General features: G+C 35.2%; 1 protein-coding gene across 1 annotated transcript in view; it reads left to right on the top strand.

Moving 5' to 3' along the window:
• The first annotated feature begins 551 nt into the window (after nt 1-551).
• Nucleotides 552-24,798, top strand: part of LOC133608239 (centrosomal protein of 89 kDa-like) — a 150,462-nt gene continuing 126,215 nt past the window's right edge. The window contains exons 1-8 of the mRNA XM_061963443.2: nt 552-728; nt 7,507-7,613; nt 7,716-7,862; nt 12,079-12,214; nt 13,918-13,972; nt 20,627-20,734; nt 20,814-20,996; nt 22,398-22,516. Coding sequence (XP_061819427.1) covers nt 687-728; nt 7,507-7,613; nt 7,716-7,862; nt 12,079-12,214; nt 13,918-13,972; nt 20,627-20,734; nt 20,814-20,996; nt 22,398-22,516 — 897 coding nt within the window. The 5' untranslated portion in view covers nt 552-686. The remainder of the gene's footprint in view (nt 729-7,506; nt 7,614-7,715; nt 7,863-12,078; nt 12,215-13,917; nt 13,973-20,626; nt 20,735-20,813; nt 20,997-22,397; nt 22,517-24,798) is intronic.

The raw sequence follows: 24,798 nt of genomic DNA, 5'->3' as shown, positions 1-24,798 counted from the left end.
GATATACATACCATATATATATATAGTATATATAATAATAATAATAAATATGATAATAATTAATAATTTATATTAATTAAAATATGTATTAATTATATAATATAAATATATTAATAATCTAGTTATTACTATTAATAGTATTATTACTCTCTGTATTTGCTTTGGTTTTCTTTCCTTGATGTTGAAAGTGCTTTGACTTTTGTGTGAATTATAAATGTATGATTGTTGTTCAATAAAAAAAATAAAACAATTTTAAAAAAAATTAAAAATCCGCCTTGTTGAGACTGAACTTCAGGAAGGAGAAAGACAAAGAATATGTGAGTAATACCGATAAAAAATAGTTGTTCGCTTCGATCAATATAAAAAAAAACAACAGTAGAAAGTTTCATTTACTGTCAACTTTCTATTGTTGTTTTTGTCGCCCTCTGCAGGCCGGGTCGAGGGAACGCGTTGCTAGGTAAAAGTAAGCGCGTCTGTGATTGGCCAGAGGAGAAGCTCTAAGCCAATCGGAGCGTCTGATGAAGCGAGGTGCCGAACGGCGGAGAAGCGTCTAGATACAAGGAAAGCTACAAGTCGCATTTTGTCGTCCTTCTTCAGCCGTCAACAACACTCGATAGTTTGACCAAGTTTAGCGAGGAAGACTAAATAAACGTCGAATTATTTAGCAAGAACTTGTCATATCCGCCATGTTGAGACTGAACTTCAGGCGGGAGAAAGACAAAGAATACGTGAGTACTACCGACACTACGTTGTTTATGTACACTCAAACACACTCAAGATAGTTGTTCGCTTTGACCGACATTAAAACACAACAGTAGAAAGTTTCATTTACTGTCATATTTTTATTCATTCTCTTGTAAGTCATTTTCGGTCTAAAACAAGCTGGCGCTGATCACGTGACGACAATTGTGCGCGCGCTTGATGATGACGTAATCTCCCAATGTCTTGTCCTGTGACCATAGACCATACTTGCCAACCCTCCCGGATTTTCCGGGAGACTCCCGAAATTCAGCGCCTCTCCCGAAAACCTCCCGGGACAAATTTTCTCCCGAAAATCTCCCGAAATTCAGGCGGACCTTAGTGACGTGTTGACTGTCAACAGTTGACATGCACATGTGACCCACCCATAATGTGTCACATTTTTGTGTTGATTTATTTATTTTATTTTGTGGTTTGAATTCGTTTTTGGAGCTGTCGTTCCACATTTATCAGTATTCACATTGGTCAGTAGGGGGCAGTAGGGCGTTTCTTCCCAATTGAATGCTATCACCTGCAGACCGGAAGTGTCTTGTCATTCTGACGAGAGCGACCAGTCTGTGAACAATGCTTTTTCCTCCTATATAACAGGTTAGTTTTGGTGAATCAACTCACTGAATAATATCCATGTGATCTTTATAAGTTTAAGTACACATTCTGATGGTGGAGCCTAACTCTAAAGTGTTTGTGAGTTGTAGTTTGCGTTTGTGAATGAATCCAGTGCACAGCTGCAGTAATCAATACAAAAAGGCGACGTGAGTGCGCAATGTTTATATAGGAACTTCTGATCCTAATTCAGACTCCCAAATTAGAGCTCCCGTTTTCTTATTGATTTTATAATGTATATTTGTATAATGTGTGTGTTCTGAAATAGTGACAGAGAATAGAACAAGGATGGACGATTCAACCCTTGACTCAACAATGAGTAGATGAGTGTTATGTGTGTGTATATGTGTAAATAAATGAACACTGAAATTCAAGTATTTCTTTATATATATATATATATATATATATATATATATATATATATATATATAGCTAGAATTATATATATATCTTAACCACGCCCCCAACCACGACCACGCCCCCCACCCCCACCTCCCGAAATCGGAGGTCTCAAGGTTGGCAAGTATGCCATAGACATGTTCTAAGGCAGTGGTTCACAACCTTTTTTCAGTGATGTACCCCCTGTCAACATTTTTTTAAATTCAAGTACCCCCTAATGAATCAGAGCAAAGCATTTTTGGTTGGAAAAAAAGAGATAAAGAAGTAAAATACAGCACTATGTCATCAGTTTCTGATTTATTAAATTGTATAACAGTGCAAAATATTGCTCATTTGTTGTGGTCTTTCTTGAACTATTTGGGAAAAAATATATAAAAATAACTAAAAACTTGTTGAAAAATAAACAAGTGATTCAATTATAAACTTGTCCTAAGTGTCCCAATACTTTTGTCTACTTTTAGTCTGAAGTGTCCCAAGACTTTTGTCTAGTGTACCTACCTTGTCTGCATTGTGTGGGCATGTTGGTGCTTCCTGCTTTTAAGCAGCCATCTTAAAAAAACAGCAGCGCAGCGGGTCTTTGAAGGGTCATAAAATCAAAACCGGAGCAGGTATTAAAACTCTGTTCTGTTATTTTATGCACAAGGGTTTAATCTCTCTCCTGTGTTAGTTTGAAGCCGAAACGACAAACGCGCTCAGAGGAGTTTTTGAAGGAAGGTGACCGTTTTTTACAAAACATTTGTTTTGAAGGGGGAATAGCAAACTTCCTGTTGATTTTTGCTGGGGGTTGTCAATCTATGAAATGTAGGTCTAAGTGAGACCTACATAGAGGTTTTTGTTTCATGTCTCTCCGACTTTCCCAGGGAGAGTTACAGGCAGTTTTGTCATCCGAGGAGCAGTTTTTTGTGCGTTTCATTAAAAAATTGCGCTAGAGCACAATTTTTAGATTTGGGGTTAGGTTTTTTTATTAGATCGCAATTTTTGCCAGTCCTGATGTGTGTGTTCAGTTCGGTGAGTTTTGAAGCATGTTAAGGGGGTCAAATTACAGCTCAAAGAGGCAAAAGTGACTGTTTTTAGTACTTTTTTTGTCTTGAAGGGGGAATTGCCACCTTCCTGTTGATTTTTGCCCGAGGAAATTAATTAATGAAAAGTAGGTCTAAGTAAGACCTACATAGAGGTTTTTGTTTCATGTCTCTACAACATTCGTTCGTTATAAGCAGTTTTCTTTTTAGGGGGCGCTGGAGCGCAATTTTGAGTTTTGGGGTTAGGTTTTTTTACCAAAGAGTTTTGTTCGCGTTTTTTTATGTGTGCGGCAAATTTGGTGAGTTTTGAAGCATGTTAAGAGGGTCAAAGTATAGCGCAAAGCTGCGGAAGAAGAATAATAATAAAACCTTACAAATTCGGGAGTCCTTATGCAATGGGCCATGCGGGCCCTAATAAAGATTTCTACACATAGAAGTAATCATCAACTTAAAGTGCCCTCTTTGGGGATTGTGATAGAGATCCATCTGGATTGATTAACTTAATTCTAAACATTTCTTCACAAAAAAAAAAAGAAATCTTTAACATCAATATTTATGGAACATGTACACAAAAAAATCTAGCTGTCAACACTTAGAACCACTGTTCTAAGGCAGGGGTCGGGAACCTTTTTGGCCTTGAGAGCCATGAAAGCCAAATATTGTAACATGTATTTCCATGAGAGTCATATAATATATTTTTAACACTGAATACAACTAAATGCGTGCATTTTTAAGTAAGACCAACATTTTTAGAGTATAATAAGTCTCTTTTTCTTTTTAATAACATTGATATTCTGAAGCTAGCCAATATTAAATAAAATGCTTCTTACCATTAATACGACTTCTTGAACAGGTGAGGTAGAAAACGGATGGATGCATTGAAATGAATGAGAATGTTTTATATTTTGAACGTTATTTTCAACACTGTGATTACCAACGTCAACTAAGATTTATCTGAGAGCCAGATGGAGTCCTCAAAAGAGCCACGTCTGGCTCGAGAGCCATAGGTTCCCTACCCCTGTTCTAAGGGTACGCAGCATGGAGCGCTACTGCCTACTGGCGCTGACGAGACGCGGGGCCGCCATCTTGGAGTGGTGATCCGCTCCACTCAGTGCAATTCATTTGGCAGGAGCAATGAACTGTCAGCGCATTTAATTCATTTTCCCTCACTGAATACCACTGATTTTCACCCACTTTTTTGTCATACGTGATATGATAAAGGACACATGTTTTATTATTCATAATTTGCTTTACAGTAATAGAATATTCTTATATGCTATAAGTGACCAGACGTCCCAGATCAAAACTGGGAATATAATCCCAGAGAAGAGGGAAAAAACGCTCAGCTATTTTTAAGTTGAAGAAACAATATGATTACGTTATATATAGTTTAGTTTAGTCTATTATTTTTTCTTCGGTCAGTGGTCAACAAAATAAACAAACAGTTTTACATAAACAAACAGTTGTACATTCATAAATTGAAAATGTTGCAGAACGAAAAGGTCGCCACCTCAGCACAGGGCCAACACAGATAGACCACATTCACGCTCACATTCACACACTAGGGCCAATTTAGTGTTGCCAATCAACCTATCCCCAAGTGCATGTCATTGGAGGTGGGAGAGAACATGCAAACTCAACACAGAAAGATCCCGAGCCCGGGATTGAACTCAGGACCTTCGTATTGTGAGGCACATGCACTAACCCCTGTGACACCGTGCTGCACATGAGATAGGCTCCAGCACCCCCCGTGAGAAAGGAACAAGCGGTGGAAAAATGGATGGATGGAAGTTTGTGCTTTGTTTTAAAGATGTGCTATTTGGATTTACACTGTATGAAAAAAATTTTTAAAAATAATTTTACCTTTGCAAGCTCATTATACTATTGGCTAAATTTTATATTCATTTTCATGACAAAAAATGATTTTCAAGACAAAAAATGATTTTCAAGGTAAAAGTTGATTTTCAAGACAAAAAATTATTTTCAAGGTAAAAGTTGATTTTCAAGACAAAAGTTATTTTCAAGACAAATTATTTTCAAGACAAAAAATTATTTTCAAGGTAAAAGTTGATTTTCAAGACAAAAAATTATTTTCAAGACAAAAAATTATTTTCAAGGTAAAAGTACATTTTCAAGACAAAAAATTATTTTCAAGGTAAAAGTAGATTTTCAAGACAAAAAAATATTTTCAAGGTAAAAGTAGATTTTCAAGACAATAAATGATTTTCAAGACAACAAATAATTTTCAAGACAAGAAATTATTTTCAAGACAAAAAATTATTTTCAAGGTAAAAGTTGATTTTCAAGACAAAAAATTATTTTCAAGACAAAAAATTATTTTCAAGACAAAAAATTATTTTCATGACAACAAATTATTTTCAAGGTAAAAGTAGATTTTCAAGACAAAAAATTATTTTCAAGGTAAAAGTAGATTTTCAAGACAAAAAAATATTTTCAAGGTAAAAGTAGATTTTCAAGACAAAAAAATATTTTCAAGGTAAAAGTAAATTTTCAAGACAATAAATGATTTTCAAGACAACAAATGATTTTCAAGACAAGAAATTATTTTCAAGACAAAAATTTACTTTTAAGGTAAAAGTTGATTTTCAAGACAAAAAATTATTTTCAAGGTAAAAGTTGATTTTCAAGACAAAAAATGATTTTCAAGACAAAAAATGATTTTCAAGACAACAAATAATTTTCAAGACAAAAAATTATTTTCAAGGTAAAAGTAGATTTTCAAGACAAAAAAATATTTTCAAGGTAAAAGTAGATTTTCAAGACAAAAAAATATTTTCAAGGTAAAAGTAAATTTTCAAGACAATAAATGATTTTCAAGACAACAAATGATTTTCAAGACAAGAAATTATTTTCAAGACAAAAATTTACTTTTAAGGTAAAAGTTGATTTTCAAGACAAAAAATTATTTTCAAGGTAAAAGTTGATTTTCAAGACAAAAAATGATTTTCAAGACAAAAAATGATTTTCAAGACAACAAATAATTTTCAAGACAAAAAATTATTTTCAAGACAAAAAATTATTTTCAAGGTAAAAGTTGATTTTCAAGACAAAAAATTATTTTCAAGACAAAAAATTATTTTCAAGACAAAAAATTATTTTCATGACAACAAATTATTTTCAAGGTAAAAGTAGATTTTCAAGACAAAAAATTATTTTCAAGGTAAAAGTAGATTTTCAAGACAAAAAAATATTTTCAAGGTAAAAGTAGATTTTCAAGACAATAAATGATTTTCAAGACAACAAATGATTTTCAAGACAAGAAATTATTTTCAAGACAAAAATTTACTTTTAAGGTAAAAGTTGATTTTCAAGACAAAAAATTATTTTCAAGGTAAAAGTTGATTTTCAAGACAAAAAATTATTTTCAAGGTAAAAGTTGATTTTCAAGACAAACAATTATTTTCAAGACAACAAATGATTTTCAAGACAAGAAATTATTTTCAAGACAAAAATTTACTTTTAAGGTAAAAGTTGATTTTCAAGACAAAAAAATATTTTCAAGGTCAAAGTTGATTTTCAAGACAAAAAATATTTTCAAGGTAAAAGTTGATTTTCAAGATGAATGTAAGTTTCTCAATGCCTGATTTAAAAAAGAATTAGAACTCTACGTTAAAACACTCTCTACCTCTAACAACCAAAAAAAAAAAAAAAAAATATATATATATATATATATATATATATATATATATATATATATATATATATATATATATATATATATATATATATATATTGCATTCTATTTTAGTTACGTTATTGAGTTTACAACCCCCTGGCGCTGATTACTACTGTTTTTGTAGTTATTTTGAATATTATTATTTCTCGATTGTTTGTAAATGTTGCAGTTTATAAATAAAGATTTATAAAAGAAAAAAAGAAACACATAGCCCATGATGTCATCTCCCAATGTCTGTCCTGTGTAGAAACACATAGCCCATGATGTCATCTCCCAATGTCTGTCCTGTGTAGAAACACATAGCCCATGATGTCATCTCCCAATGTCTGTCCTGTGTAGAAACACATAGCCCATGATGTCATCTCCCAATGTCTGTCCTGTGTAGAAACACATAGCCCATGATGTCATCTCCCAATGTCTGTCCTGTGTAGAAACACATAGCCCATGACGTCATCTCCCAATGTCTGTCCTGTGTAGAAACACATAGCCCATGATGTCATCTCTCAATGTCTGTCCTGTGTAGAAACACATAGCCCATGATGTCATCTCCCAATGTCTGTCCTGTGTAGAAACACATAGCCCATGATGTCATCTCCCTATGTCTGTCCTGTGTAGAAACACATAGCCCATGATGTCATCTCCCAATGTCTGTCCTGTGTAGAAACACATAGCCCATGATGTCATCTCCCAATGTCTGTCCTGTGTAGAAACACATCGCCCATGATGTCATCTCCCAATGTCTGTCCTGTGTAGAAACACATAGCCCATGACGTCATCTCCCAATGTCTGTCCTGTGTAGAAACACATAGCCCATGACGTCATCTCCCAATGTCTGTCCTGTGTAGAAACACATAGCCCATGATGTCATCTCCCAATGTCTGTCCTGTGTAGAAACACATAGCCCATGATGTCATCTCCCAATGTCTGTCCTGTGTAGAAACACATAGCCCATGATGTCATCTCCCAATGTCTGTCCTGTGTAGAAACACATAGCCCATGATGTCATCTCCCAATGTCTGTCCTGTGTAGAAACACATCGCCCATGGTTTGATCCCTGCTGCCTCCATTGCCCCCAAAGCTGCTGTGCCTCGTACCCCACCCCCACGCAGCCCCAACCCCTCACCTGAGAGACCCAGGTACCAACACCTGCCTAGTCGCCTACCTGCCTCGTGTCAGATTCCTGCTCAAGCCAACATTGTCCATTCATTTGTTTGTTTTTTTTCCTCCCCGAACCACAGATCGGCCTTAGCGGCGGCCATCTTGTCTTCATCGCTCACCGGACAGACCTGGGCGCTGCCCCCGACTCGCCCAAGGTCTTTCTCTGAGGCCCAACGATCCGCCTCCTTCGTTTCGGAGCCGAACATCAGCACCGCACTTTTCACACGGTAAAATAAAACTACCCTTGAGAAATGATACAAATTGTGATGTTTTGGTAACGATACACGACCAAGTACTGTAAATACAGCGACGGTATCACTTCTTACGTTTTTACTTACACATACTGTATCAGTTTACTGCATCATTAGGGGTGCCTGGCCGATACTGCTATCCGTACGATATCGGCGAAAAACAAGTATCGGATGAAATGGGCTTGCATCGAAAGAAAATCTCAGATATAAGCTCTGATACAAGCCGTTACTTGCGATACAAGCAGTCCTGCAGCGCATTTACTTGTGTGGTATCATGTGCGAAACAAGCAGTCCTGCAGCATGTTTACTTATGTGTGATATCATATGCAATACAAGCAGTCCTGCAGTGCATTTACTTGTGTGTGATATCATTTGCGATGCAAGCAATCCAGAAACGTGTTTACTTTTGTGTGATATCATGTGGGATACAAGCAGTCCTGCAGCATGTTCACTTGTGTGTGATATCGTGCGATGCAAGCAGTCCTGCAGCATGTTTACTTATGTGTGATATCATATGCCATACAAGCAGTCCTGCAGCGCATTTACTTGTGTGTGATATCATTTGCGATGCAAGCAATCCAGAAACGTGTTTACTTTTGTGTGATATCATGTGCGATGCAAGCAGTCCTGCAGCATGTTTACTTATGTGTGGTATCATGTGCGAAACAAGCAGTCCTGCAGCATGTTTACTTATGTGTGATATCATATGCAATACAAGCAGTCCTGCAGTGCATTTACTTGTGTGTGATATCATGTGCGAAACAAGCAGTCCTGCAGCATGTTTACTTATGTGTGATATCATATGCAATACAAGCAGTCCTGCAGCGCATTTACTTGTGTGGTATCCTGTGCGATTCAAGCAGTCCTGCAGCATGTTTACTTATGTGTGATATCATATGCAATACAAGCAGTCCTGCAGCGCATTTACTTGTGTGGTATCATGTGCGATACAAGCAGTCCTGCAGCATGTTTACTTATGTGTGATATCATGTGTGATGCAAGCAGTCCTGCAGCATGTTTACTTATGTGTGATATCATATGCAATACAAGCAGTCCTGCAGCGCATTTGCTTGTGTGGTATCATGTGCGATACAAGCAGTCCTGCAGCATGTTTACTTATGTGTGGTATCATGTGCGAAACAAGCAGTCCTGCAGCATGTTTACTTATGTGTGATATCATATGCAATACAAGCAGTCCTGCAGCGCATTTACTTGTGTGGTATCATGTGCGAAACAAGCAGTCCTGCAGCATGTTTACTTATGTGTGATATCATATGCAATACAAGCAGTCCTGCAGCGCATTTACTTGTGTGTGATATCATGTGCGTTACAAGCAGTCCTGCAGCATATTTACTTATGTGTGATATCATATGCAATACAAGCAGTCCTGCAGCGCATTTACTCGTGTGGTATCATGTGCGATACAAGCAGTCCTGCAGCATGTTTACTTATGTGTGATATCATATGCAATACAAGCAGTCCTGCAGCGCATTTACTTGTGTGGTATCATGTGCGATACAAGCAGTCCTGCAGCATGTTTACTTATGTGTGATATCATATGCAATGCAAGCAGTCCTGCAGCGCATTTAGTTGTGTGGTATCATGTGCGATACAAGCAGTGCTGCAGCATGTTTACTTATGTGTGATATCATATGCAATGCAAGCAGTCCTGCAGCGCTTTTACTTGTGTGGTATCATGTGCGATACAAGCAGTCCTGCAGCATGTTTACTTATGTGTGATATCATATGCAATACAAGCAGTCCTGCAGCGCATTTACTTGTGTGGTATCCTGTGCGATACAAGCAGTCCTGCAGCATGTTTACTTATGTGTGATATCATATGCAATACAAGCAGTCCTGCAGCGCATTTACTTGTGTGGTATCCTGTGCGATACAAGCAGTCCTGCAGCATGTTTACTTATGTGTGATATCATATGCAATACAAGCAGTCCTGCAGCGCATTTGCTTGTGTGGTATCATTTGCGAAACAAGCAGTCCTGCAGCATGTTTACTTATGTGTGATATCATATGCAATACAAGCAGTCCTGCAGCGCATTTACTTGTGTGGTATCATGTGCGTTACAAGCAGTCCTGCAGCATGTTTACTTATGTGTGATATCATATGCAATACAAGCAGTCCTGCAGCGCCTTTACTTGTATGTGATATCATGTGCGATACAAGCAGTCCTGCAGCATGTTTACTTATGTGTGATATCATATGCAATGCAAGCAGTCCTGCGGCGCATTTACTTGTGTGGTATCATGTGCGATACAAGCAGTCCTGCAGCATGTTTACTTATGTGTGATATCATATGCAATACAAGTAGTCCTGCGGCGCATTTACTTGTGTGTGATATCATGTGCGATGCAAGCAATCCAGAAACGTGTTTACTTTTGTGTGATATCATGTGGGATACAAGCAGTCCTGCAGCATGTTCACTTGTGTGTGATATCATGTGCGATGCAAGCAGTCCTGCAGCATGTTTACTTGTGTGTGATATCATGTGCGATGCAAGCAGTCCTGCAGCATGTTTACTTGTGTGTGATATCATGTGCGATGCAAGCAGTCCTGCAGCATGTTTACTTGTGTGTGATATCATGTGGGATACAAGCAGTCCTGCGGCATGTTTACTTGTGTGTGATATCATGTGCGATGCAAGCAGTCCTGCAGCATGTTTACTTGTGTGTGATATCACGTGCGATGCAAGCTGTCCACAAGCGCATTTACTTGTGTGATATCATGTGCGATGCAAGCAGTTCAGAAACGTGTTTACTTTTGTGTGATATAATGTGCGATACAAATAGTCTTGCAGAGTGTTTACTTGTGTGTGATATCATGTGCGATGCAAGCAGTCCTGCAGCGCGTTTACTTGTATGAGATATCATGTGCGATGCACGCAGTCCTGCAGCGCATTTGCTTGTGTGTGAGATATCATTTGCGATGCAAGCAGTCCTGCAGTATGTTTACGTACGTGCGATATCATGTGGGATACAAGCAGTCCAGAAACGTGTTTACTTTTGTGTGATATCATGTGCGATGCACGCAGTCCTGCAGCATGTTTACTTGTGTGTGATATCATGTGCGATGCAAGCAGTCCTGCAGCATGTTTACTTGTGTGTGATATCATGTGGGATACAAGCAGTCCTGCGACATGTTTACTTGTGTGTGATATCATGTGTGATGCAAGCAGTCCTGCAGCATGTTTACTTGTGTGTGATATCACATGTGATGCACGCAGTCCTGCAGCGCATTTGCTTGTGTGTGAGATATCATGGTGCGATGCAAGCAGTCCAGAAACGTGTTTACTTATGTGTGATATCATGTGCAAAAGAAGCAGTCCTGCAGCATGTTGACATGAATGTGATATCATATGCGATGCACGCAGTCCTGCAGCGCATTTGCTTGTGTGTGTGAGATATCATGTGCGATGCAAGCAGTCCAGAAACGTGTTTACTTATGTGTGACATCATGTGCAAAACAAGCAGTCCTGCAGCACGTTGACTTGAATGTGATATCATACGCGATGCAAGCAGTCCTGTAGCACGTTTACTTGTGTGTGATATCATGTGCAATACAAGCTGTCCTGCAGCGCATTTACTTGTGTGAGATATCATGTGCGATGCAAGCAGTCCCGCAGTGTATTTTTGTTTGTTGTGGTCAAAGTCAAAGATAAAGAAAGGAAGAAGAAATAAACGTATTGCAGTGTAAATTAGCACATTAGTCAATACAGACAAGTACCAACATAATTATAGTTGCATATTACTTACACCAAAGCCTGTTAGAAAGTATCCAGGAACAAACGTGTCTGCATCATTCAACTTACTGCGTCATGACCACGAGTTAATGATAAATTGTGATCATAATCCACTTTAAATCTGTCACAAGGTTAGTGTTTCTCATCGCTGCCTTTGTTCTTTGTCGGACTCATTTCACTGGATCAAACTACTGAATGATACAAGTAGGTATGATTCCTGCTCATATCGTATCAGACTATCCTCAATATCAGCCGATACTCAAAGCTCCAATATCGGTGCTGTATTGGAGGTGAAAAAAAAAATCAGTTCTAATAGTCCACTTTAAGTGCATTTCACACAACGTCCACACGGGGCACTACTGAGCCAGACTGACAATGAGCAATCATCACAACAACACTTTAAAAACCTGTTCCAACTTCCCGTGCCTCGCCCTCAGGGATCGATGGTCGGAAGACTTTGCTGCTCGCCCGCGTCTGTCCTGGCCTGACCACTCTGAGGAGGATGACCAAGAAGACCGGCTGCTGAGCGGCGTCGCTGCAGAAGTCGTTGGTGCTGCGCCCCTGGAACACTCGGTGAGCTGACCCTACCCAAAACAACACCATAATGTGAATTACTGCTCGGTATGACGTACAAATAAAGTACAACAGCGCCATCTGCTGGATGCAATGCTTCTAAATCAGTTACCGCTCTACAGTATTTCATTGGCAACATTTGGGATCAAAGTAATTTCAGATGAATCCACTTGGTGGCATAGTTGTACACAACAATATCAAGTCCAATTGGAGCACTCTAACTTTCTAGTTGTCAAAATATGCGCTACCTATTATTTATGTTATTCACATGTGAATAATGCTGTATAATAGACTGTATTTATGTTATTCACATGTGAATAATGCTGTATAATAGACTGTATTTATGTTATTCACATGTGAATAATGCTGTATAATAGACTGTATTTATATTATTCACATGTGAATAATGCTGTATAATAGACTGTATTTATGTTATTCACATGTGAATAATGCTATATAATAGACTGTATTTATATTATTCACGTGTGAATAATGCTGTATAATAGACTGTATTTATATTAGTCACATGTGAATAATGCTGTATAATAGACTGTATTTATGTTATTCACATGTGAATAATGCTGTATAATAGACTGTATTTATGTTATTCACATGTGAATAATGCTGTATAATAGACTGTATTTATGTTATTCACATGTGAATAATGCTGTATAATAGACTGTATTTATATTATTCATGTGTGAATAATGCTGTATAATAGACTGTATTTATATTATTCACATGTGAATAATGCTGTATAATAGACTGTATTTATGTTATTCACATGTGAATAATGCTGTATAATAGAGTGTATTTATATTATTCACATGTGAATAATGCTGTATAATAGACTGTATTTATATTATTCACATGTGAATAATGCTGTATAATAGAGTGTATTTATATTATTCACATGTGAATAATGCTGTATAATAGACTGTATTTATATTATTCACATGTGAATAATGCTGTATAATAGACTGTATTTATATTATTCACATGTAAAAAATACCTAAGTGTTTATTGTCTATTGTGAGCAAACTGTGGTGCTAAATTTCCCCCAGGGATCAATAAAGTACTTTCTATTCTATTCTAAGTGAAACACTTGAATGTCCAGGGTGAGTAGAGTGTGTGGATGTTGGAAGGGTTCAAATCGGTTGAGCAATGTGGGATAGGAAGTCTATTGTATATTTCCCATTCATTGTCATTGAGGAGAAAATTACCGGGAATTTGGGGAAAGAGAAAACATGTTTTGCGTTCGATGTATGAGAAGAGTAGTGTGGGTGGATGGGAAACATTTTGAGAATTCAGGGCATTGTCAAAGTATGAATATGAACTAAATCCGTGAGCTGAACAAGTTGGTGTTGGCAACACTAAAAGTGTGTGAATGTGAATGTTGTCTGTGTATCTGTGTTGGCCCTGCGATGAAGTGGCGACTTGTCCAAGGTGTACCCCGCCTTCCGCCCGAATGCAGCTGAGATAGGCTCCAGCACCCCCCCGCGACCCCAAAAGGGACAAGCGGTAGAAATTGGATGGATGGATGGGTTTGTTACACACTCTTTGACCTTCTCCAGTCCTCCACTTTCACTCAGCGCTTATCTGTGAAGGCTCTCAACAAAAGTCAAGATCTTATCGTCCATGTTTGAGACTCAAAGGCATCAGTGTGTCAATCATGACTTTATGTCCATCTCTTTGTCTTCCAGGCTGAGACTCCCCAGGCCAGTCCCATGTTGTCCAGCAGGGAGTCTTCTTCTCCAGGTACTCACTTGTCTGGCAGGGAACATGCAGACAAGGTTGAATGACTGCTTATATATGTATACACGCGTATATATATATATATATATATATATATATACCGGTATATATATATATATACCGGTGTGTATATATATATATATATATATATATATATACCGTATTTTCCGCACCATAAGGCGCCCTGGGTTATAAGCCGCGCCTTCAATGAACGGCATATTTCAAAACTTTGTCCACCTATAAGCCGCCCCGTGTTGTAAGCCGCATCTAACTGCGCTAAAGGAATGTCAAAAAAACAGTCAGATAGGTCAGTCAAACTTTAATAATATATTAAAACCAGCGTGATGTGGGCGCGCATGGAGTCGTATATCAACATGGACGAAGCTGCGTGAAAAAAGCCACCCGGCCTCTTCGCGTAAACTTAAACTTATCTTAACCACTCGCTCATCCTTTCTTCATCCATCCCTTCGAGTTAGCTTTTATGATGACGCCGGCTGGAAAGGTCTCTTTTGGCAAGGTCTTCCTTTTGAATATCACCATGGGTGGAAGTTTCTGGCCATTAGCATGGCAAGCTAGAACCACAGTGAAGGATGACTTCTCATTCCCTGTGGTGCGAATATTCACCGTACGTGCTCCCGTTGTATCCACAGTGCGGTTCACAGGAATATCAGTTGCTGTGAAATAGTAATCCGTGTGCGGATGGAGAGATTGCGTCTTTTCATGAACCGGATGCCTGTCGCTTAGTAGGAGCCATTTTGTGGTCTTTACAGATGTAAACACACAAAGGAAATGAAATGCGCGCTTTTTCTTCTTCTACGCGGGCGGGTGGTTGCTTACAGTAGAAGAAGAAGCGCTTCCTGTTCTATGGGGGCGGGTGCTTACCTTGGCGGTTGCTTGCGTAGAAGAAGAAGCGCTTCCTGTTCTACCGGGAAAAAAGATGGCGGCTGTTTACCGAAGTTGCAAGACCGAAACTTTATGAAAATGAATCTTACCGGTAATATGAATCCATATATAAAGCGCACCGGGTTATAAGGCGCACTGTCAGCTTTTGAGAAAATTTTTGGTTTTTAGGTGCGCCTTATAGTGCGGAAAATACGGTATACAGTTATATATATATATATATATATACATATATATATATATATATATGTGTATATATATATATATACTTATATATATATATATATATATATATATATATATATATATATATATATATATATATATATATATATATATATACTGCATGTATACTGTATATATATATATATATATATATATATATATATATATATATATATATATATATATATATATATATATATATATATATATATATATATATATATATGTGTGTGTGTATGACTTAGACTTAGACAAACTTTAATGATCCACAAGTGTCTTGACTTGGTCCTGGGGTCTAGTTTTTCTCGAAGGCAACGGAAAGTTGGCTCGGGCGAGACGGGAATGTGAGTACATTTTTATTTAAACTACAAAAAAAGGAAGTAAACAAAAGGCGCGCACAATGGCGGAGAACAAACTACGAAACCAAATACTTGCACAAAGGCAAAAACTATGAACAACAAAAAACACTAACTGTGGCAATAATAAACAAAACTTACTTGGCATGGACAAAAAGGAGCAGCGTGAACGACGGACATGAAAAAAGAGTCAGAACTGTGCAGAGCATAAATGCGGGGATGTCGTCAGCACGACAAACTGAAAACAATGAACTTAAATACTATAGACATGATTAACGAAAACAGGTGCGTGACTCAACATGTAAAACAGGTGCGTGACGTGACAGGTGAAAACTAATGGTTGCTATGGTGACAAAACAAAAGTGCACAAAAAGTCCAAAAACAAAACCGAACATGACCAAAACAAAAACATGATCACACAGACATGACAACAAGGGGAATTGTTCAACACAGTAGCTCAGTTACATTGATGGAAAGTGTAAGGATGGAAAGGACAATGCAGGTATAATAGTTTGGCCGGCTTTCCGGATCAGTTTGTCAATCCGGTTTGAGTCCATTTTGCTGGTGCTGCTCCCCCAACCAACCACTGCAAAGTACAGTGCACTGGCCACAACAGACTGATAAAATATCTCCAACACACGTTAAAGGACCTAAGCTTCCTCAGGAAAAAGAGTCTGCTCATGCCCTTCTTGTAAACAGCTTTGCAGTTGTCCTTCCAGTCCAGTCTGCTGTTCAAGTGGACTCCCAGGTACTTGTACTGCTCCACTACTGCCACCTCCTGGCCCTGGATCTTGATAGGCTCCACCGGGGTCACTCTCTTCCTGAAGTCGATGACCAGCTCCTTGGTCTTGTCCACATTAAGGAGCAGATGGTTGGCCTGAGACCACTCCACAAAGTCAGCGATCAGTGTCCTGTACTCCAATTCCCGTCCCAGCAGAGTCGTCAAGAGTATTTCTGCAGGTGGCAGGACCTGGAACTATACTGGAAGTCTGAGGTGTACAGGGTGACCAGGAAAGGAGACAGGACGGTCCCCTGTGGAGCACCTACACCACTGACCACAGTATCCGACAGGGAGCTCCCCAGTCGCACAAACTGCGACCTGTCAGACAAGTAATCAGTGATCCAGGAGACAATGGATGAACTGACACCCATCCTGAGCAACTTGTCACTCATCAGAATTGGCTGAATGGTGTTAAAGGCACTGGAGAAATCAAAAAGCATGATCCTCACAGAGCCCCTCCCACCATCCAGGTGAGAGTGAGCATGATGCAGCAGGTAGATAACAGCATCATCCACTCCTACATGGGGCTGATATGCAAACTGTAGAGGATCCAGGGAAGGAACCACCAGTGGTCTCAGCTGTATGTATATATATATATATATATATATATATATATATATATATATATATATATATATATATATATATATATATATATGTATATATATGTATATATATATATATATATATATATATATATATATATATATATATATATGTATATATATATATATGTATATATATATATATACGTGTATATATACATACATGCATACATGCATACATTATATGTATATATATGTGTATATATGTATGAATATATATATATGTATGTGTATATATATATATATGTATATATATGTATGTATATATATATATATATATATATATATATATATATATATATATATATATATATATGTGTCATTTATCAGAGTTGTCATTTATCAGAGTTGTGTCATTTATCAGTTGTGTCATTTATCAGAACTGTGTCATTTATCAGAGTTGTGTTATTTATCAGAACTGTGTCATTTATCAGAACTGTGTCATTTATCAGAACTGTGTTATTTATCAGAACTGTGTCATTTATCAGAAGTGTTTCATTTATCAGAACTGTGTTATTTATCAGAACTGTGTCATTTATCAGAACTGTCATTTATCAGAACGGTGTCATTTATCAGAACTGTGTCATTTATCAGAACGGTGTGATTTATCAGAGTTGTGTCATTTATCAGAGTTGTGTCATTTATCAGAACTGTGTCATTTATCAGAACTGTGTCATTTATCAGAACTGTGTTATTTATCAGAACTGTGTCATTTATCAGAACTGTCATTTATCAGAATGGTGTCATTTATCAGAACTGTGTCATTTATCAGAACTGTGTCATTTATCAGAACTGTGTCATTTATTAGAACTGTCATTTATCAGAACTGTGTCATTTATTAGAACTGTGTCATTTATCAGAGTTGTGTCATTTATCAGAGTTGTGTCATTTATCATAACTGTCATTTATCAGAACTGTGTCATTTATCAGAACTGTGTCATTTATCAGAACTGTCATTTATCAGAACTGTGTCATTTATCAGAACTGTCATTTATCAGAACTGTGTCATTTATCAGAACTGTGTCATTTATCAGAACTGTGTCATTTAGCAGAACTGTGCCATTTATTAGAACTGTGTCATTTATCAGAGTTGTGTCATTTATCATAACTGTGTCATTTATCAGAACTGTGTCATTTATCAGAACTGTGTCATTTATCAGAACTGCGTCATTTATCAGAGTTGTGTCATTTATCAGAGTTGTGTTATTTATCGGAACTGTGTCATTTATCAGAACTGTCATTTATCAGAACTGTGTCATTTATCAGAACTGTGTCATTTATCAGAACTGTGTTATTTATCAGAACTGTGTCATTTATCAGAAGTGTTTCATTTATCAGAACTGTGTTATTTATCAGAACTGTGTCATTTATCAGAACTGTCATTTATCAGAACGGTGTCATTTATCAGAACTGTGTCATTTATCAGAACGGTGTGATTTATCAGAGTTGTGTCATTTATCAGAGTTGTGTCATTTATCAGAACTGTGTCATTTATCAGAACTGTGTCATTTATCAGAACTGTGTTATTTATCAGAACTGTGTCATTTATCAGAACTGTCATTTATCAGAACGGTGTCATTTATCAGAACTGTGTCATTTATCAGAACTGTGTCATTTATTAGAACTGTCATTTATCAGAACTGTGTCATTTATTAGAACTGTGTCATTTATCAGAGTTGTGTCATTTATCAGAGTTGTGTCATTTATCAGAGTTGTGTCATTTATCATAACTGTCATTTATCAGAACTGTGTCATTTATCAGAACTGTGTCATTTATCAGAACTGTCATTTATCAGAACTGTGTCATTTATCAGAACTGTCATTTATCAGAACTGTGTCATTTATCAGAACTGTGTCATTTATCAGAACTGTGTCATTTAGCAGAACTGTGCCATTTATTAGAACTGTGTCATTTATCAGAGTTGTGTCATTTATCATAACTGTGTCATTTATCAGAACTGTGTCATTTATCAGAACTGTGTCATTTATCAGAACTGCGTCATTTATCAGAGTTGTGTCATTTATCAGAGTTGTGTTATTTATCGGAACTGTGTCATTTATCAGAACTGTCATTTATCAGAACTGTGTCATTTATCAGAACTGTCATTTATCAGAACTGTGTCATTTATCAGAACTGTCTTATTTATCAGAACTGTGTCATTTATCAGAACTGTCATTTATCAGAACGGTGTCATTTATCAGAACTGTGTCATTTATCAGAACTGTGTCATTTATTAGAACTGTGTCATTTATCAGAGTTGTGTCATTTATCAGAGTTGTGTCATTGATCAGAGTTGTCATTTATCAGAGTTGTGTCATTTATCAGAGTTGTGTCATTTATCAGAACTGTGTCATTTATCAGAACTGTGTCATTTATCAGAACTGTCATTTATCATAACTGTGTCATTTATCAGAGTTGTGTCATTTATCATAACTGTCATTTATCAGAACTGTGTCATTTATCAGAACTGTGTTATTTATCAGAACTGTGTCATTTATCAGAACTGTCATTTATCAGAACTGTGTCATTTATCAGAACTGTCATTTATCAGAACTGTGTCATTTATCAGAACTGTGTCATTTATCAGAACTGTGTCATTTATCAGAACGGTGTCATTTATCAGAGTTGTGTCATTTATCAGAGTTGTGTCATTTATCAGAGTTGTCATTTATCAGAGTTGTGTCATTGATCAGAGCTGTGTAATTGATTAGAGTCGTGTAATTGATCAGAATGGTGTCATTTACTAAAGTTGTGTAATTGATCAGAGTTGTGCCATTAATCAGAGTTGTGTCATTGATCAGAGTGGTGTAATTGATCAGAGTTGTGTAATTTATCAGAGTTGTGTAATTGATCAGAGTTGTGCCATTTATCAGAGTTGTCTCATTGATCAGAGTTGTGTAATTGATCAGAGTTGTGTAATTGATCAGAGTAGTGCCATTTATCAGAGTTGTGTAATTGATCAGAGTTGTGTCATTGATCAGAGTTGTGTCATTGATCAGAGTTGTGTAATTGATCAGAATGGTGTCATTTATTAGAGTTGTGTCATTGATCAGAGTTGTGTTATTGATCAGAGTTGTGTCATTTATCAGAGTTGTGCCATTAATCAGAGTTGTGCCATTAATCAGAGTTGTGTCATTGATCAGAGTGGTGTAATTGATCAGAGTTGTGTAATTGATCAGAGTTGTGTAATTGATCAGAGTTGTGTCATTGATCAGAGTTGTGTAATTGATCAGAGTTGTGCCATTTATCAGAGTTGTCTCATTGATCAGAGTTGTGTCATTGATCAGAGTTGTGTCATTGATCAGAGTTGTGTAATTGATCAGAGTTGTGTAATTGATCAGAGTTGTGTAATTGATCAGAATGGTGTCATTTATTATAGTTGTGTAATTGATCAGAGTTGTGTAATTGATCAGAATGGTGTCATTTATTAGAGTTGTGTAATTGATCAGAGTTGTGTCATTGATCAGAGTTGTGTAATTGATCAGAATGGTGTCATTTATTAGAGTTGTGTAATTGATCAGAGTTGTGTAATTGATCAGAGTTGTGCCATTGATCAGAGTTGTGTCATTGATCAGAGTTATGTCATTGATCAGTTATGTCATTGATCAGAGTTATGTCATTGATCAGAGTTGTGCCATTGATCAGAGTTGTGTCATTGATCAGAGTTGTGTCATTGATCAGAGTTGTGTCATTGATCAGAGTTGTGCCATTGATCAGAGTTGTGTCATTGATCAGAGTTGTGTCATTGATCAGAGTTGTGTCATTGATCAGAGTTGTGTCATTGATCAGAATCCCCGCAGCAAAGAGGTGTAGATCTTCCTAAAGCCAGCAGTGTTGTCTTAAAGAAGCAAGTGTCAGTGAAGAGGAGCTCCAGGAGCCTTGGAGAAGATGTTCCACGTAAGTGTTCGCTCTCTCTCTCGTCTCCTCTCCCTTTTATTTGTCCACGCCGCCATAAAGTCTCTGCCTTTCATCGCAGTCATCAGCCAGCAGGGCGGCGCCAAAAGAGAACCAAAAGAAGCGGCCAACCTGCCATCTTCTGACAGCCTGCGGGGGAGGGGCGCTCTCAGGGCCTTGAAGGTGGAGAACGCCAAGTTGGAGGCGGAGCTGCGACGCCTGCAGCAGGAAGTTACTCGTAGCCCCGCCTCCACGTCCACTACAGGTACACCATGTAGCGAGCACCACTAGTGGGTGTGGTTTACATCACAGGTGGAAAACTGTACATTGTACACATGAGAGTATTTTTAAAAGTCATTTAATTTTTTTTTATTTACGGTAAATTGCCAGTTGCCAGAATCATTAAAAAAAAAGTGATACTGTTTTTCCATTTCCAGTAATATGTTGTTAAAAATCACCGTCAATTTTACAGTAACATTTGAGCGACTAAGCTGCCAGTTGTTTTGAATAAACATTTACAAAATATTTCTGTATAAATAACGTATATATCTGTGACTTATAGTCAGGTGCGACTAATACATGGAAAAATATATTTACCTTCTAAAATTTGGCTTCTGTTTTGTTTGATCGGCCGTTTTACTACCCTGTTTGGAAACAATTAAGGTACGTGAATAAATATTTACAAAATATTTCTGTATAAATAACGTGTATATATATATGTGACTTATAGTCAGGTGCGACTAATACATGGAAAAAAATATTTTCTCTCTAAAATTTGGCTTCTTACTTCTGTTTTGTTTGGTCTGTCATTTTACTGCCCTGTTTGGAAACAATTAAGGTATGTAAATATACATTTACAAAATATTTATGTATAAATAACGTATATATCTGTGACTTATAGTCAGGTGCGACTAATACATGGAATACTATATTTTTCTTCTAAAATTTGGCTACTGTTTTGTTTGATCGGCCATTTTACTGCCCTGTTTGGAAACAATTAAGGTATGTAAATAAACATTTACACGATATTTATGTATAAATAACGTGTATATATATATGTGACTTATAGTCAGGTGTGACTAATACATGGAAAAATATATTTTCTCTCTAAAATTTGGCTTCTGGCTTCTGTTTTGTTTGATCGGCCATTTTACTGCCCTGTTTGGAAACAATTAAGGTATGTAAATAAACATTTACAAAATATTTATGTATAAATAACGTATATATCTGTGACTTATAGTCAGGTGCGACTAATACATGGAATGCTATATTTTTCTTCTAAAATTTGACTACTGTTTTGTTTGATCGACCGTTTTACTGCCCTGTTTGGAAACAATTAAGGTTTGTAAATAAACATTTACAAAATATTTCTGTATAAATAACGTATATAACTGTGACTTATAGTCAGGTGCGACTAATACATGCAACAATATATACCGTATTTTTCGGACTATAAGTCGCATTTTTTTTCATAGTTTGGCCGTGGGTGCGACTTGTTTGTATTATTGGGGCCCCTGAGGGCAGCCATAGCTGCTATGTGGCCCTCAATGAAGCCAGTGTGAGATAGTGTACATGTCCTGCATGATGGAAAGATGGAGTGAGAAAGGAGAGTCTAATTTGTTGACCATGGATGAAGACCTGCTTCTTCTTCTTCTTCTTCTTGCAGGCATGCAGACACAACTGCACACTCTGAGACAACAAACCCAGGAGCTGCTGGACCAAAACAACGCCCTCAAACGTACCATTCATCCCCTGAATGCAGAGATGACACACTCCAAGCAGGAGGTACATATCACATTTATGACATATATAATAACATTTATGACATATATAGTAACATTTATGACATGTATAATAACATTTATGACATATATAACATTTATGACATATATAACATTTATAACATATATAATGACATTTATGACATATATAATAACATTTATGACATATATAATAACTTTTATGACATATATAATAACATTTATGACATGTATAATAACATTTATGACATATATAACATTTATAACATATATAATGACATTTATGACATATATAATAACATTTATGACATATATAATAACTTTTATGACATATATAATAACATTTATGACATGTATAATAACATTTATGACATATATAACATTTATAACATACATAATGACATTTATGACATATATAATAACATTTATGACATAAATATAATAACATTTATAACATATATAATAACATTTATGACATATATAACATTAATGACATATATAATAACATGTATGACATATATAACATTTATGACATACATAATAACATTTATGGCATGTATAATAACATTTATAACATATAATAACATTTATGATGTATATAAAACCATTTATGATATATATAACAACATTTATGATATATATAACAACATTTATGATATATAATTACATTTATGATATATTTAATAACATTTATGACATATATAATAACTTTTATGACATATATAATAACATTTATGACATGTATAATAACATTTATGACATATATAACATTTATAACATATATAATGACATTTATGACATATATAATAACATTTATGACATAAATATAATAACATTTATAACATATAATAACATTTATGACATATATAACATTAATGACATATATAATAACATGTGTGACATATATAATAACATTTATAACATATATAATAACATTTATGACATATATAACATTAATGACATGTATAATAACATGTGTGACATATACAACATTTATGACATACATAATAACATTTATGGCATGTATAATAACATTAATAACATATATAATAACATTTATGATATATATAAAACCATTTATGATATATATAACAACATTTATGATATATATAACAACATTTATGATATATATAACAACATTTATGACATATAATTACATTTATGATATATTTAATAACATTTATGACATATATAATAACTTTTATGACATATATAATAACATTTATGACATGTATAATAACATTTATGACATATATAACATTTATAACATATATAATGACATTTATGACATATATAATAACATTTATGACATAAATATAATAACATTTATAACATATAATAACATTTATGACATATATAATAACTTTTATGACATATATAATAACATTTATGACATGTATAATAACATTTATGACATATATAACATTTATAACATATATAATGACATTTATGACATATATAATAACATTTATGACATAAATATAATAACATTTATAACATATAATAACATTTATGACATATATAACATTAATGACATATATAATAACATGTGTGACATATATAATAACATTTATAACATATATAATAACATTTATGACATATATAACATTAATGACATGTATAATAACATGTGTGACATATACAACATTTATGACATACATAATAACATTTATGACATGTATAATAACATTAATAACATATATAATAACATTTATGATATATATAAAACCATTTATGATATATATAACAACATTTATGATATATATAACAACATTTATGATATATATAACAACATTTATGACATATAATTACATTTATGATATATTTAATAACATTTATGACATATATAATAACTTTTATGACATATATAATAACATTTATGACATGTATAATAACATTTATGACATATATAACATTTATAACATATATAATGACATTTATGACATATATAATAACATTTATGACATAAATATAATAACATTTATAACATATAATAACATTTATGACATATATAATAACTTTTATGACATATATAATAACATTTATGACATGTATAATAACATTTATGACATATATAACATTTATAACATATATAATGACATTTATGACATATATAATAACATTTATGACATAAATATAATAACATTTATAACATATAATAACATTTATGACATATATAACATTAATGACATATATAATAACATGTGTGACATATATAATAACATTTATAACATATATAATAACATTTATGACATATATAACATTAATGACATGTATAATAACATGTGTGACATATACAACATTTAT

The sequence above is a fragment of the Nerophis lumbriciformis genome, linkage group LG06 (genome assembly GCF_033978685.3).
Source record: "Nerophis lumbriciformis linkage group LG06, RoL_Nlum_v2.1, whole genome shotgun sequence".
Classification (NCBI taxonomy): domain Eukaryota; kingdom Metazoa; phylum Chordata; class Actinopteri; order Syngnathiformes; family Syngnathidae; genus Nerophis; species Nerophis lumbriciformis.
This window is presented reverse-complemented; position numbering and strand designations above follow the sequence as displayed.